General features: G+C 35.4%; 1 protein-coding gene and 1 long non-coding RNA gene across 8 annotated transcripts in view; one reads left to right on the top strand and one right to left on the bottom strand.

Annotated features, from left to right (window-relative positions):
* Positions 1–12286, top strand: part of Sytbeta (Synaptotagmin beta) — a 32059-nt gene extending 19773 nt beyond the window's left edge. For all 7 annotated transcript variants that reach the window (XM_083047079.1, XM_083047097.1, XM_083047120.1 and 4 more), the window contains 8 exons: positions 7933–7987; positions 8624–8843; positions 9445–9681; positions 10082–10180; positions 10322–10595; positions 10679–10912; positions 11184–11351; positions 11809–12286. In XM_083047079.1, coding sequence (XP_082903205.1) covers positions 7933–7987; positions 8624–8843; positions 9445–9681; positions 10082–10180; positions 10322–10595; positions 10679–10912; positions 11184–11351; positions 11809–11976 — 1455 coding nt within the window. In that variant the 3' untranslated portion in view covers positions 11977–12286. The remainder of the gene's footprint in view (positions 1–7932; positions 7988–8623; positions 8844–9444; positions 9682–10081; positions 10181–10321; positions 10596–10678; positions 10913–11183; positions 11352–11808) is intronic.
* The window catches only part of LOC145941233 (uncharacterized), a 179505-nt gene continuing 174850 nt past the window's right edge, over positions 8703–13357 (bottom strand). Inside the window, exons 4-5 of the long non-coding RNA XR_014426143.1 lie at positions 10854–10974; positions 8703–8827 (exon numbers count right to left, since the gene is read on the bottom strand). This is a non-coding gene — a long non-coding RNA (uncharacterized LOC145941233). The remainder of the gene's footprint in view (positions 8828–10853; positions 10975–13357) is intronic.

The raw sequence follows: 13357 nt of genomic DNA, 5'->3' as shown, positions 1-13357 counted from the left end.
TTCTTACTCACCGATACGTGCAATAGCGGAGTTGTAGTACACAGCACATTGATCTGAAAACAAAATATTCAAATTATGTTATGTGTGTGTCGAATATCTCATAAACAATGCAGTTTAGAAAAAATGTTTTATTTTGCATACCTCATAGTTGGCCCGATGTCGCCCGATGCCTCCCCGGGCCTCCTCCTCCCTTCTTGGTCCACCGTCCTTGCTCCTTCGAAGCATTCACGACACTCGCGAAAATACGAATAATTACGATCGCCCGACACTTTACACGGCACTCCCGACACGACGCGTATCGCAATGCTATCTGTAACAAATAAAATACATACATGTATTAGAATAATCTTATTATTGCGCATTATAACATACACAATATAAATATGTAATATAGCAGCGATATCAAATTGCAAGGTCACCAGACGATAATTAAAAAATGACAGTAATTTAATCGATCAATTATGGCAAAATTCAATTTTATTTTTCACAACGTTTCCACCATGGGTTTCGGTCCTTATCAAGTGTGCTGTAATATGCATTGACAAGTATGAATAAAGGAGTAGAGTAAAAATATTAGTGTTATTTTTATTATTTTTCGAAACGTTGTGAAAAATAAAGTTGAATTTTGCCAGAATTGGTCGATTAAATTACTGTCATTTTTTATAAATATGTAAGCTAGAATTAACGATAGATATATCCACGGATCGCAATACATTCGCGCGCGCGAAAACAGATTAAGTTGGGTTATGTTGGCAAGAGATTTTGCATCGAATTTTTCGCGAAATATGCGTTTCGAACAATTACGACTACATATTAACGTTGAAATTATGATATGCGATTGATAAATATTACAATACAAAGGTCAGAAATGGTTTCTAACGATTATGCTTACTAATTAATCACAGCGGGACGCAGCTCCAACTGCCTGATGCTCGCGGCGTTTCAGTAATGGCCGAAGCTAATATTCTACAAACATCGGCAACTTCATTCTAATAGCGCGCGCGATACTATACACATACATGACTTAATATTAATAATTAATTAAAGCTCGAAGGAGATTCGTTCGAAAAGATATTAGAAAGCTTTAGCTTCAGAAAGAAAAAATATTAATCGAGAATAAGGTATTATAATATATTATTTACAACATATTACTATTTTATAATTTTTACCATATTATTTTAAAATTTAATTTAAAATTAATTTAAAATTTAATTAGCAAATTATAACATACACAATATAAATATAAATATGTAAGCTAGAATATTTAATTAGCAAATTTTCGCTTTATTAATATTTTTTGATAGAAATCAGCTGATTAAAGCGTTAATTTGTGTGCGAATTAATTTTTAAAATAATAATATGTTTTAAATAATATATATGTTATAATACTTTAAACACGATTAATATTTTTGACAGTTATCAGATGATTTGTGTCAAAAAATATTAATCGAGAATAAGGTATTATAACATATTATTTACAACATATAACTATTTTAATTTTTTACCATATTATTATTTTAAAATTTAATTAGCAAATTGACGCTATAATCAGCTGATTTCTGTGAAAAAATATTAATCGAGTTTAAACAAACTTTATATTATTTTTTTTTAAATATCTTTTTTTAACATAAAACCGAAGAATGGCGCGCGCTTGTGTTGTTCTAGTAATTAAAATTCAGCACTTTTGTAGTTGAGTTTACGCGGAAACGACACTATATTTTGTTCGCTGGACCATAATTCCGGATCAATGGCTCTCCCTTGACAAGAAACGAAGAGTGGTTAATTGGTACTGGAACATCTCTGACAGATACACGACCATCCGTGATCGAGATACCGTCACAGATTGACACGCGTCCGATTTGTAATACGCATGATAGATCGCGCAAAAAATGCTATTGCAAATATAAGATATTCAATTAAATCAAATTTTAGTTACGCTATTGCTTTCGGAATCTTACATAACGTGGACTATTTCTTGATCATTAAATCTAATCATATTATAAAAAATAATATAATGAAAAAATAAATTATATAAATTTTTTAAAGTTATTCGCTTTAAGAAATTTATAATCTATTTTTTATTATATTACTCTTTTTATATAATTTCTCATTATAATATAATTATACTTAATAATTAAAAAATATATATATATACATATACGCTTTAAAAAAATTTTAATCTATTTTTTATAATAGAACATTCATTTAAAAAACATTGTGTCATTACTTTTTTTTATATCGTTGGAAATTAACTTGGAAATTAAATAATGTGAAAAATATCATACATGTTGATTATAATTTTGTTAAGTATAATTTTGTAACACCAGTTATATGTTATTTTCCCATTTATTTTTATTTCAAAATAAATATCTATTTTTTTTAAATATTAAAGGATATTTTTAAAATACTATTTCATGCAATTTTTTAAAATACCACTTTAACTACTGTTTGTGTGAATCAAATTGAATCTAATTTAATCTATCTAAATATTTTTACTCGTGTGTAAATTACACATTTTGCTGCAGGTAAATAGACGTTCTGTCAATGTACAACGCATTGAGAGTTGCGAAAATTGGAAAACTTTATAACATTATTCAATCTCTGAAAATATCATTTTTCTCGCAGACTAGATTCAATCATACGAACTCGTTAGTTATATTTAAAAAAAAGGTCATAAAGAATTAAATTTCTTCGCAATCAAGTTCTAATTTCATCCTTGTTGTCAAGTCTCAGATAACTTCGTTTCACGCGTTCCCAGAAATTCCTCAATGATCGCAAACTTAAAGCGTATCTGAATCTTGAATAGAACTAAAGTTCTCGATGCTGCAGCTAAGCAACAAACACATCCTCGACGAAATTATAATAAATAGATTTAAAATTTTTTTAAGTATATCTATACGTGTTGAACAATTTCGAGAAACATCAATAGTTATATAATAACTTTTTCCAATCATTCGTTTTTATTTCAAGATAAATATCTATATATATAAATTTTTTATTATAAAAATAATATAATAAAAAAATAAATTCTAAATTATATATAATATATATATAATTTATAATTTATTATTTTATCATATTATTTTTATAATAAAAAATATATATATGTATATATATACTTCAAGAAATTTATAATGTATTTTTTATTATATTACTTATTATATATTTCAAAAATTAAGATACAGCCAGCGTTTGCAATAAACACGAAAGAGAAGGAGAGGGAGGAAGCATCCGATACAACATGCGGTGTCAAGCTCTTTCTGTTCATCGACATAATAGTACTTGCCCCGACTTGTGCCGTTCTTCTAGAAGGATTACGTAAAGCTTTCATACAAAGCGTTTATATACGCTCTCGTGCTCCCGCATTAAAATCATTTCCTCTAATAAACCAACGATTTTGCTACTTTCCGAAATTCTTATTGTCCGATAGAAGATTAACGTGTATGTAACGCTTTTAATATCCTTTCCCAATCCAAATTTCAATCCAAACGTAATAGGAATTTCACCCTTTCATCCCTTTTTATCCGTTATTCGTTCATGCATGTTGCATCGTTTTTCCTTATCAATTTAAATTTAAAAATGCAAAAGATCGTTAAATCCTTTCACAGGATTTTTTGTCTAAGTATTCTATATATTATGTACATACGAGGGCAGTTCGATAAGTCAGTGACTTTTACAAGATATGGCACTCAAATCGCAATCTAATTTTATTTCTGATATTTACCATCTTATTTAAGTATACACACCAAGTTTCAAGTAGATCTGTCAAATAGAAATTTTTTGACAGCGTTCTAAAGCGGATAAGTTTGTGTTTTTTGCTAAAATGGAAAAAAGTGAATTTCGTGTGCTAATAAAACATTACTTTTTGCGTGGAAAAACCATTAAGGAAACTGAAGAAAAGCTAAAAAAGTATTATGGGGACTCTGCTCCGTCGCATGGAATGGTTCACTGAATTTCGTTGTGGTCGTACAAGCACGAATGATGCTGAGCGCCCGGGACATCCGAATGAGGTCACAACTGAAGAAACAGTCAATAAAATCCATGATATTGTATTGGATGACCGTCGAGTGAAGATACGCGAGATAGCCAAGATGGTAAACATCTCAAACGAACGTGTTTTTAATATCTTGCATAAAGATTTGGGCATGAAGAAGTTGTCGGCCAGATGGGTGCCGCGCTTGCTCACAATCGACCAAAAACCACAACGAAATTCAGTGAACCACTTGTGAACCATTCCATGCGACGGAGCAGAGTCCCCATAATACTTTTTTAGCTTTTCTTCAGTTTCCTTAATGGTTTTTCCACGCAAAAAGTAATGTTTTATTAGCACACGAAATTCACTTTTTTCCATTTTAGCAAAAAACACAAACTTATCCGCTTTAGAACGCTGTCAAAAAATTTCTATTTGACAGATCTACTTGAAACTTGGTGTGTATACTTAAATAAGATGGTAAATATCAGAAATAAAATTAGATTGCGATTTGAGTGCCATATCTTGTAAAAGTCACTGACTTATCGAACTGCCCTCGTATATAGGTATACATATTTATGTATATATACATATAATGTACTCTTTTTATCAATCTTCATTTCCTGCACATGTACACGCATGCTTTTTCGACTATCGGATTCTTTTTTACGGATAACGAATAAATATAATTTTTTTATTTGCGTAGCAGTTTAATAACTATAACTATAACACTTTGCAATTTCAGAGAGAAAAACTTTAAAAATGCGAAAAACTGCTGTTATTTTTTACACTATAAAGTGTATGTGTGTGTGTGTCATGATCAAAATACAATAAAATGGTTTTTCGCTTCGATAATTAATTTAGGTATATAAATTGATAGAATTTTATTTCATTTTTTTTTACAAAGATAGACTTATAGTTTTACATTCAAACAATATTTAAATAAACCTCCCTCATACGCAAGTCTATATTATTAACTAACAAAAACCACGAACTTCGCAAAAATTGCGTAATTTTTTAACTTTTATTACGTCCTCCTAGATATTCAATAGCTGATAATCATAACTATTCGTAATTTATTCTGTGCATAAAATCTACATGCTTAAGCAACCTTTTTGTATTCTTACAACATCATTCCGCGGATATAACGTAATGTCCCTCGTTTTGTCCGCGCATGTTTAAGGTCCGGGTCACTTTTTATCGGGGACAGCGTGACTATACTAAAATCTGTCGACAATATTTGTTATGCATGGTCGATAACGGTTTGTGCTTCTAAGCGAACACATTTCGCATGCTTGCTCTCTGCACCCCAAGCTCTTTTCCCTTCGCTCTCGAATATTCGCGACTTATACATATATACGGAGTGGCACTCCGAACGTGAAAAAAGTGCTACAGAGAAAAACTCTCGGTCCCGTCGTACGAAATTTGCATGATAAAGCGAGTTAATTTTTTCGCCGCGGCGCGAAATTAAAATCTTGCGGACACCGCTTACGGTAAAGGAAGTTCTTCGCGAAAAAAGAGGGAAAAATTATCATGTATCGCGCATATATAAATTTTTAATATCGCTCTCCCTCTCTCTCGTGGCTTTGCGTTTTTCCGCGCGCATGTGTCATCTGACAGCTTTGATCCGCGAAAATGTCTTGTTATTATGACTTTAATTAAGTCACTCGCGTTTACGTTTTTCAATCTCTCTCTTATATATCGGGATCTATGTTTGACACCAAAAGAAGCTTCACCCCTATTTGTGCGCGAAACATCCTTCAAGATCCTCTGCAGTTCTTATATACATAAAAAAAAATAGTAAAAGATAAAATGTACTTAAGAAGAAAAGATTCTAACACGCAATCTAAAATTTTAAAAAGTAAAGTGTCGCTATTCTCAGCGCTGGCATAGTATCGAAGTATCGATCCCCCACTCATTCATCATTTACAGATCTTTCGGAAGGTGCACGTTAAGCACGTGTTTAATTTGACAGGCCTTACGTAATTTTCGCGTGCGCACGTACACGTATGTATACAATATCGCGTTAGAAAGGGACGACGTGCGTAATATGTACGTAAACAGCACAAGTGCGACATACAAACAGGAAGGACAGAAACGTCCGACGTAAACAGCTGCCGAAATTTAACAGGTCGTTTTACCTTATAATCGAGGATATCCTTAGGACATCGTATATTCGAGCACGTCGGAAATTCGTGTCGTTATACGGACGTATAAATCGCGATCGATGCGATATCGGAGATGGATAGAAAAACAATGGTGGATTTGGATATTTCGACTCGATGGGCGGAACCGTGGATTCCGTTCGCGCTCCGCTCCAAGTATCGACCCGTGAAAGGCAGCCTCCAGCGACCTCAACCCCGTAACTGCCACCTACCCTCTCGTCACGACATTGAAACACGAAGTTAGCATCTTTGACTGTCTCTCTCTCTCTTTCTCTCTCTCTCTCTCTGTCCTTGGCTTCATAATTCAAAGGCTCAGCCTTATCAAGGGCTTATGGAGGACGCTTCGAAACTTCAAAGGAACCGCTCGATTATCTTCGCCATCCCAAGAGAGATCGCGTCGAATAAAAAAAAATCCCGTTTCTTTCGAAAGATTACAACAAATTTGTGGTTGTTGTATTATTTAAAGAAATGTCCCATCTCCTTGCTATTATTATTTTTAATGTATATAATAAAATTTAATGTGTAATTTGTGTAAAAGAGTACATACACAGTTAATTGAATATACTATATGCATAAGCTAACACGACCTCGTGTATGTAAAACTAACGAACCTTTATCTTGATCTACCAAACGCTCATATCGCTAATATTTGATCCCTTATCTAGGTATAAATTATAATTAAAGTTAGCACGCGTGTTTATAACTATTTTTCATTATTCTATATTCCTTCCTGACGCGTCGTTTGTTTTTTTTAGTTGAACAAGATCTCCCCTATATTTATGTAGGTAATTAAAACTCTAGAAAATTTTTCACCTCACCGATTCAAGTAGGGTCACTCTATTCAAACGTACGCTTATAATCGAGTTGGAAGCCGACCTGCGTGTTCAAAGTTTACAGGGTCAACCGTGATAATCACGAGAAAAAGCCCCGGTTTTTCACGCCGCGCGAGGCGAACGTTATTACAACAGAGCGCTCAATTTCTGAAACAAGCGGTCTTTAATTAAAGCGTTAATTCCGTCCGACACACACACACACACAAGCGGAGAGCAACATGACACGGGGAATCGTACGTTTACGAAGTTACGATTAAACCGTTAAAATGCACGCTGCTTTTGTTCCCTTGTAAAAAGGTGATACCATATAAAACACTATAGAGAGGCCAATGGAAGAAGATATTGGAAATGGCTCTCTCCCGCGGCATATTCAATAGGTACATCAAAGTAGGAAAAATGGGAATAGGAAAAATAAAGAATGGAGATTTTTTTGTTGAAATCGACAGGGGAGAGATAATTATAATCTTGCCGCGTATCTTTGAGAATGTATGCACATTGACATATACATATAGATTTCGACATTTTCGCGAACAATAAAAGTTATACGCGCACGGTTTGCCTATAGACAGATTCATATAATTTACAGTATAATAAATATGCAATTGTATCAAGCAAAAAAATGAAAAATAAAAAGAAATATCAAGAATATTCATACAGTGATATTATTTCTCGGTATATGAGATCGCGAGTTCTCTCTCTCTCTATCTCTCTCTCTAGCTAGGGAAATATTTTATGCATATAAATTTCAGCTGAATTTTTCATCCGAGAAAAAATGTTAGAAATTTCTTGTCGAAAAACCGTCCAATGTGAAATCGGAGCGAGATGCGCGCGCGCGCGCGCACATAATTAATTAAGAATATATCTGTCGAATATTTAACGAGCATGTTTGGATCGAATAAGCTCGGCGAGCTTCGCCATCGAGGTTGTTAAAGCGAATTCTAATTACCTCGACTTTCTGTTTCAGGAATTTAACATTGCGAAGGAGCAACATGCGGTACAACCATCGACGACCGAATCGGGTAACCATAAATTCCCTTAATAGGACCGTATTCGCCACAAATCCTAGTTAAAGTTATATAGTAATTAATTCAACTACAGAAAAGGGACGAGCGGGCGGAGAGAATTCTCTATTTCTCTTCAGTGCAATTGAAATTCTATCCGTTTTCGGAAAGTGACAGTCATCCAGATAGCACCATCCAAAATCGGCGCATAAGACATCTTTAAAATATTTTTAAGATGTCTTTTAGATATCATATCATAAGACTTCTTAAAGATGTCTTAAAGATTTCTTATGCTCCAATTTTGGACATGGTGCTGTCTGAGTAGACTATTAAACAAAGTATCGTTAAATTAACGTTTATATCCTTTGTTTTATCTCTGAGAATCAAGTACACATATAAAATTCTCTTTTACCGTTTATCAACGGATTTTCAAAATGTAATATTCCGCATTCTATGATCCCATTCAGAGAGACTCTCTCTCTCTCCATCATTCTCTTTCGGTTCATTCTTGCCGAAAGAATTCACGAAAGAATTTACGAGGCCATCGTCGCGCATTATTGAGAAAGAGGCTCTCGGAAGTTCCTCATCTCCGGGTCGTTTATTACCACGCGACAATTTTTCATCCCGTTTAATCGTAATTTGTATTCTCTAAAGGCCTACCTCATCAGAGTCGCAGCTATCCGGGCGGTGGCGGTCGTACGTTGGCGAGGAACTCGTCCGTCAGCTCGCAGAGCTCGCTCGAGGGTGCACCATGTCCTTCCAGTCATCGCGGATCGTCGCCTCAGATCAGGGCTTTCGGCCCGGACGGACGGCATCATGGTCAACACGATCCCCTGCACGCCGCCTTCTCGTATCCACCTAGAAGAAACTCAAGGTTAGTAAAAGAGGCAGGACCAGGTCATTCTGCGTTTTTGTCCGCGGACAATTCATTGAGTGAGAAAAGACTTCGAGGGAGCGTCGAGAATAAATTTTTCAAAACTTTACATAAGAGAACGCGCGCGAAGAAAGGGAGTTTTTTCTTCGAAGCTTCGAGAAAATAGATAGCCTTTTTTTCTCTTCTTTTAAACTTTGCATCGGTTTTTCCACGAGTTCGCTTGTGAAACTCTCTGGTTGACAGAATATGAATAATGAAATACCGTCGCGAAAATTTATTCAAGTCACAAATACATGTATATATGCAAATGTCTAGTGTGTTGTTTCATATAATGTTGTTGTTGATTGTTCCATTCTTTATTTAAATAAATGACAGCAGCCATTCAGCCTTCGTAATCGAGAAACCTCTTCTGCTGCAACTTTTTATTTACAGATTTTTCAATCGTTTTTAAGGATTCCATTCTCTCTCTTCGTCTCGAAGAGATTTCCTCTGTACGCAATTTTTAAAAAATTTCTAAACGCGTACATCTTTTGCGCCATGTCAACATATTACAATTTTTCCATTCTCCGACATCGATGCGTAATTTGGAAATTTCCCACAGGTCTCCTTCGCCAGCCCGGGTGGCGTCATTGGATGCACGTTGTGCAAGTCCTGCGAATAACTCGAGTAGCCTGCATAGCGGAAATGCGTCGCCTTCGCAGACCTCTTTGTCGTCCGTAGCAACGGGCATAAGTTCTACTTGCGGTTGTTCGCCGATGAATGCCATTCAAAGTACTTCCAGACAGGCCAGTCGTTGCTTATCGCCCCTCCTCATCCCGCCGCCACGTGCTTCCATAAGGTAACAACAGAATTCTCACAAATCGTAATCAAATCGTAATTATATCGAAAATATATTTTTGTAAAAATATGAACACTCATTAAAGAGCTATAATAAAATTCAGACAAAACTAATTTAAGAAAGAAAAAAAATTACATATTAATTGTATATCATTTTTACAAAGCAAATCGTACATAAGATTCTCTCTCTTAATTTAATCAATTCGATAATTATTTGAAAACATTTTTTATAACATTAGCAAAACTTTTATTTATATCATGATTGATAATAAGATATTAATTAACAAGAAGTCGCATAAATTCTTCTCGGACCATTTTTATTTTCGAATATTTAGCTTTCATCGAATCCTTTTCATCTCCTTACGGGGATTGCATTTCTCTTATTTCTTATTTTTCTACAGTAGCGACGGTGGCCCGATACCGCCTGCTTCTCCGCTCGGTTCTTTACAGCCGGATCTCTATCAAAGACGAGACGGTCCTGTCTTTCTCAGCGCTCGCAGGTACATAATAAAACTTTGCTCATAAAACTTCCCTCTGATAAAGTGCCAGATCTTAAGTTACTTGCTCTTGTGCTGTGCTGAAGAAAACACTCGATTATTGCTATAAGATAAGCGTGTACATCTGCGTGCGATAAATCGCAGGACGGGGAAACACTTGGGCAGGCTTCATCTGCGCCTGAGATACGACTTCGATAAATCGGACTTGGACGTGCACTTGATCGAGGCCCACGATCTTGCTGGTAGCGATCAGGGCGGCTTCAACGATCCCTACGTGAAATTGAGTCTCAGCCCGGAAGTGGACAGTAGGAAGAGGCAGACGCAAATTCATCGAAACGATCCGAATCCGTTTTTCGATCAGCACTTCAAGTTTCCCGTCAGCTACGAGGAGCTGCAGGAGAAGACTCTAGTCTTGCAGGCAATTACATTTCACGTCGAATCGCGCGATTCCCAATTCGATCGTTAAAATAATAATAATATTAACGACGTGATATTAATTAGGTATTCGATTACGATCGCTTCTCGAGGAACGACGTGGTGGGTTCGCTGAGGGTGGCGATGGACAGCCTCGAACTCGTCTCCTCTACTTCACCGGTGGAGGTCTTTGGTGAAATAGCGAGAGAGCGCAAACCGCCGGAAGAGATTCAAGAGGTCTTGGTTTCATTGTCTTACTTACCGAGCGCTGAGAGGCTCACGGTGCTCATGATGAAGGCGAGAAATCTGTTTCCTCAGCAGGTAGGCTGTGGCCAGAGTGCAATAAGAGCTTTCTTCTCTCTCCCCATGTCGCCCCTTCTTGCCTAGAAAATAAAGAGTAACCTCCGTTTTATTTATTTCCGGCTAAATAAGAATATTTTTCAATTAATAAGATTTTTATGTATATTATATATATTTATATATATATATATAAATTTATTTTTATATCATATATATTATATATATTTTTTTAAACGTATATGTACGTGTATGTGCTTGAATAATATTGTATATTTTAATTAACGCGGCGCAGGATAAGGAGACCTTGGATCCCTTCGCGAAAGTCAGTCTACTTTGCGGCGAAAGGCGAGTGAGGAAGAAGAAGAAGACAGCTGTTAGGAGAGCGACGATGAATCCCGTTTGGAACGAAGCGATGTCATTCAATGTACCCGCCTCCTCACTAGCCTCATCAGCTATAGAGGTATCTAATCTTTTCTTTTTAAGCCTAATAATTTCACGAGTAATATTATATATATACACTGACAATAATAGAATTTTCTCTTAGAATTTATCCTGAAAATCATGGTAATCGTGGGACAATATGCTGGTATGGAAAAAATTTTATGAGAATCTGATTAATACTTATCACAATAAAAATAATAATATCTATTACAATAAAATATAAAATACGTTTTAATTTTACTATGCAGTTTACTAAAATTACTCAAACATGTTTTATATTTTAACGTGTAGATATTATTATTTTTATTGTGATAAATATTTATCAGAGAAATTCTCATAAAATTCTTTCCATATACCATATTGTCCCACGATTACCATGATTTTCAGGGTTAATTTTAAGAGAAAATTGCCTCTGTGCAGATTGATCAAGAAAAACGAATAAAAAATAATTAATCAATCACGTTTGTGTGCATAAGATATGCGTGCTGGACTCGAGCAGCGAGTTGATGAGCGGAAATGCCATCGTCGGCTCCTGCATCATCGGTCCAGCTACAGGTACGGACAACAGCCAGGGACGAGAGCACTGGCTCCAAATGACGCAGTCGCCGAGGAAGCAGATCGCGGAGTGGCACACGTTACATTAATTAGACGAGAACTTGCGTTCAATCGCTCTCAACGTAATTCGCGCGTCCTCGCCTTCTCGAGGGAAATCGACAATCTATCGTCGTAACGACGGATAGTTGAATAGTAGAAATATCACGAATAATACCTGCACCTACATCACGAAATACGTACGTAGCGATATTGCATGTAAAATGGCAAGAAACAACATGTATTTCCTATCCCTTTCGAAAAAAACGAGAAAAAGACGAAGACCTCTATTAAAAAAAAAAAAAAAATAACCGTATTCTTCTGCACTTTTATAGGTATATTAATGGCCGTTAAAGGTTTTTTGTGACATATCGTCTGGAATTGTGTCGATGCGCGAGAAAAAAAGAAGGAAGAAAGGAAAAAAGTAAAAAAGAAAAATATTATCGTATATAAATATATTCTCTCTTCGTATAATAATATACCGTGCACTAAAACTGACTCCAGGCACATGCACCCGCATTTCCGTTCGTTGCACGATGCATTACTTGACGCTACATACATATACATATATATGCGCGAGATCCAACTGTATATTTCTTAATTTTTGAAGATGCCTCGAGACGAGATTTAGACATATGTATTTTTAAAAATAATAATAATAATCGCGTTCTGAGATATTTTATCGCGGACTTACACTTCTCTCCGAAAGCGAAGCTAAAACGTGGGAAGGGAAACGTGAATCTATAAGCTGTGAAGCAAAAGCGGAGACCGATCTCGCGCGTTTCGCTTAACAGATCAATAATTAAACGTACAAACTAATATTTTAAGATTAAAAAGATTGTCTCGAAGAGACGATTCTTATCAATTTCTCCGAGTACGCTGATCGAAAATCCGTTCCACCCTCGGTGAAAAGAGCTATTTTCTCTCAGGTTTATTCCGTGTATATATATATATATATATATATATATATATTTCTCTTATATAAAATTATGCTTCTTCGCGAGAGAGAGAGAGAGAGAGAGAGAGAGAGAGAAAGAGAGAGAGAGAGAAAAAAAGCATTATAAATATATATATATATCGAAAAGAGCCTAAGTCTATATCATTGTCTGTGACAAATGTGGCCTGGAAGAGCATTCAAAGTGCGCCATGCCTATATAATAGCTTGCAGGCTAATTAAAAAGACCTAAAACAATATCTCCGCGAGCGAGCATGCTAATCGCGAAAATTGATTGTCGTTGTCGCTGTGTATTGTCGAATGTATAATTCATGTGCTAAATAAAGTGGAACATGATGCACGTAAAGAGAAATCGAGCGTAATATGTCCTTTCGCTCGTTTTAACACGTCGAACACGATTTTACGATAATTGGCAATGAAATTTGTTTATTACACGTTTACAACGAGATATCCTCCTACAAAAAAAAATTATATATAAA

This window comes from Prenolepis imparis, unplaced genomic scaffold (assembly GCF_030444845.1).
Source record: "Prenolepis imparis isolate NDT839.2.m4 unplaced genomic scaffold, iyPreImpa1.0 SCAF_1, whole genome shotgun sequence".
Taxonomy (NCBI): Eukaryota; Metazoa; Arthropoda; class Insecta; order Hymenoptera; family Formicidae; genus Prenolepis; species Prenolepis imparis.
The sequence above is the reverse complement of the archived record's forward strand: the minus strand, read 5'-3'. Positions and strand labels throughout refer to the sequence as shown.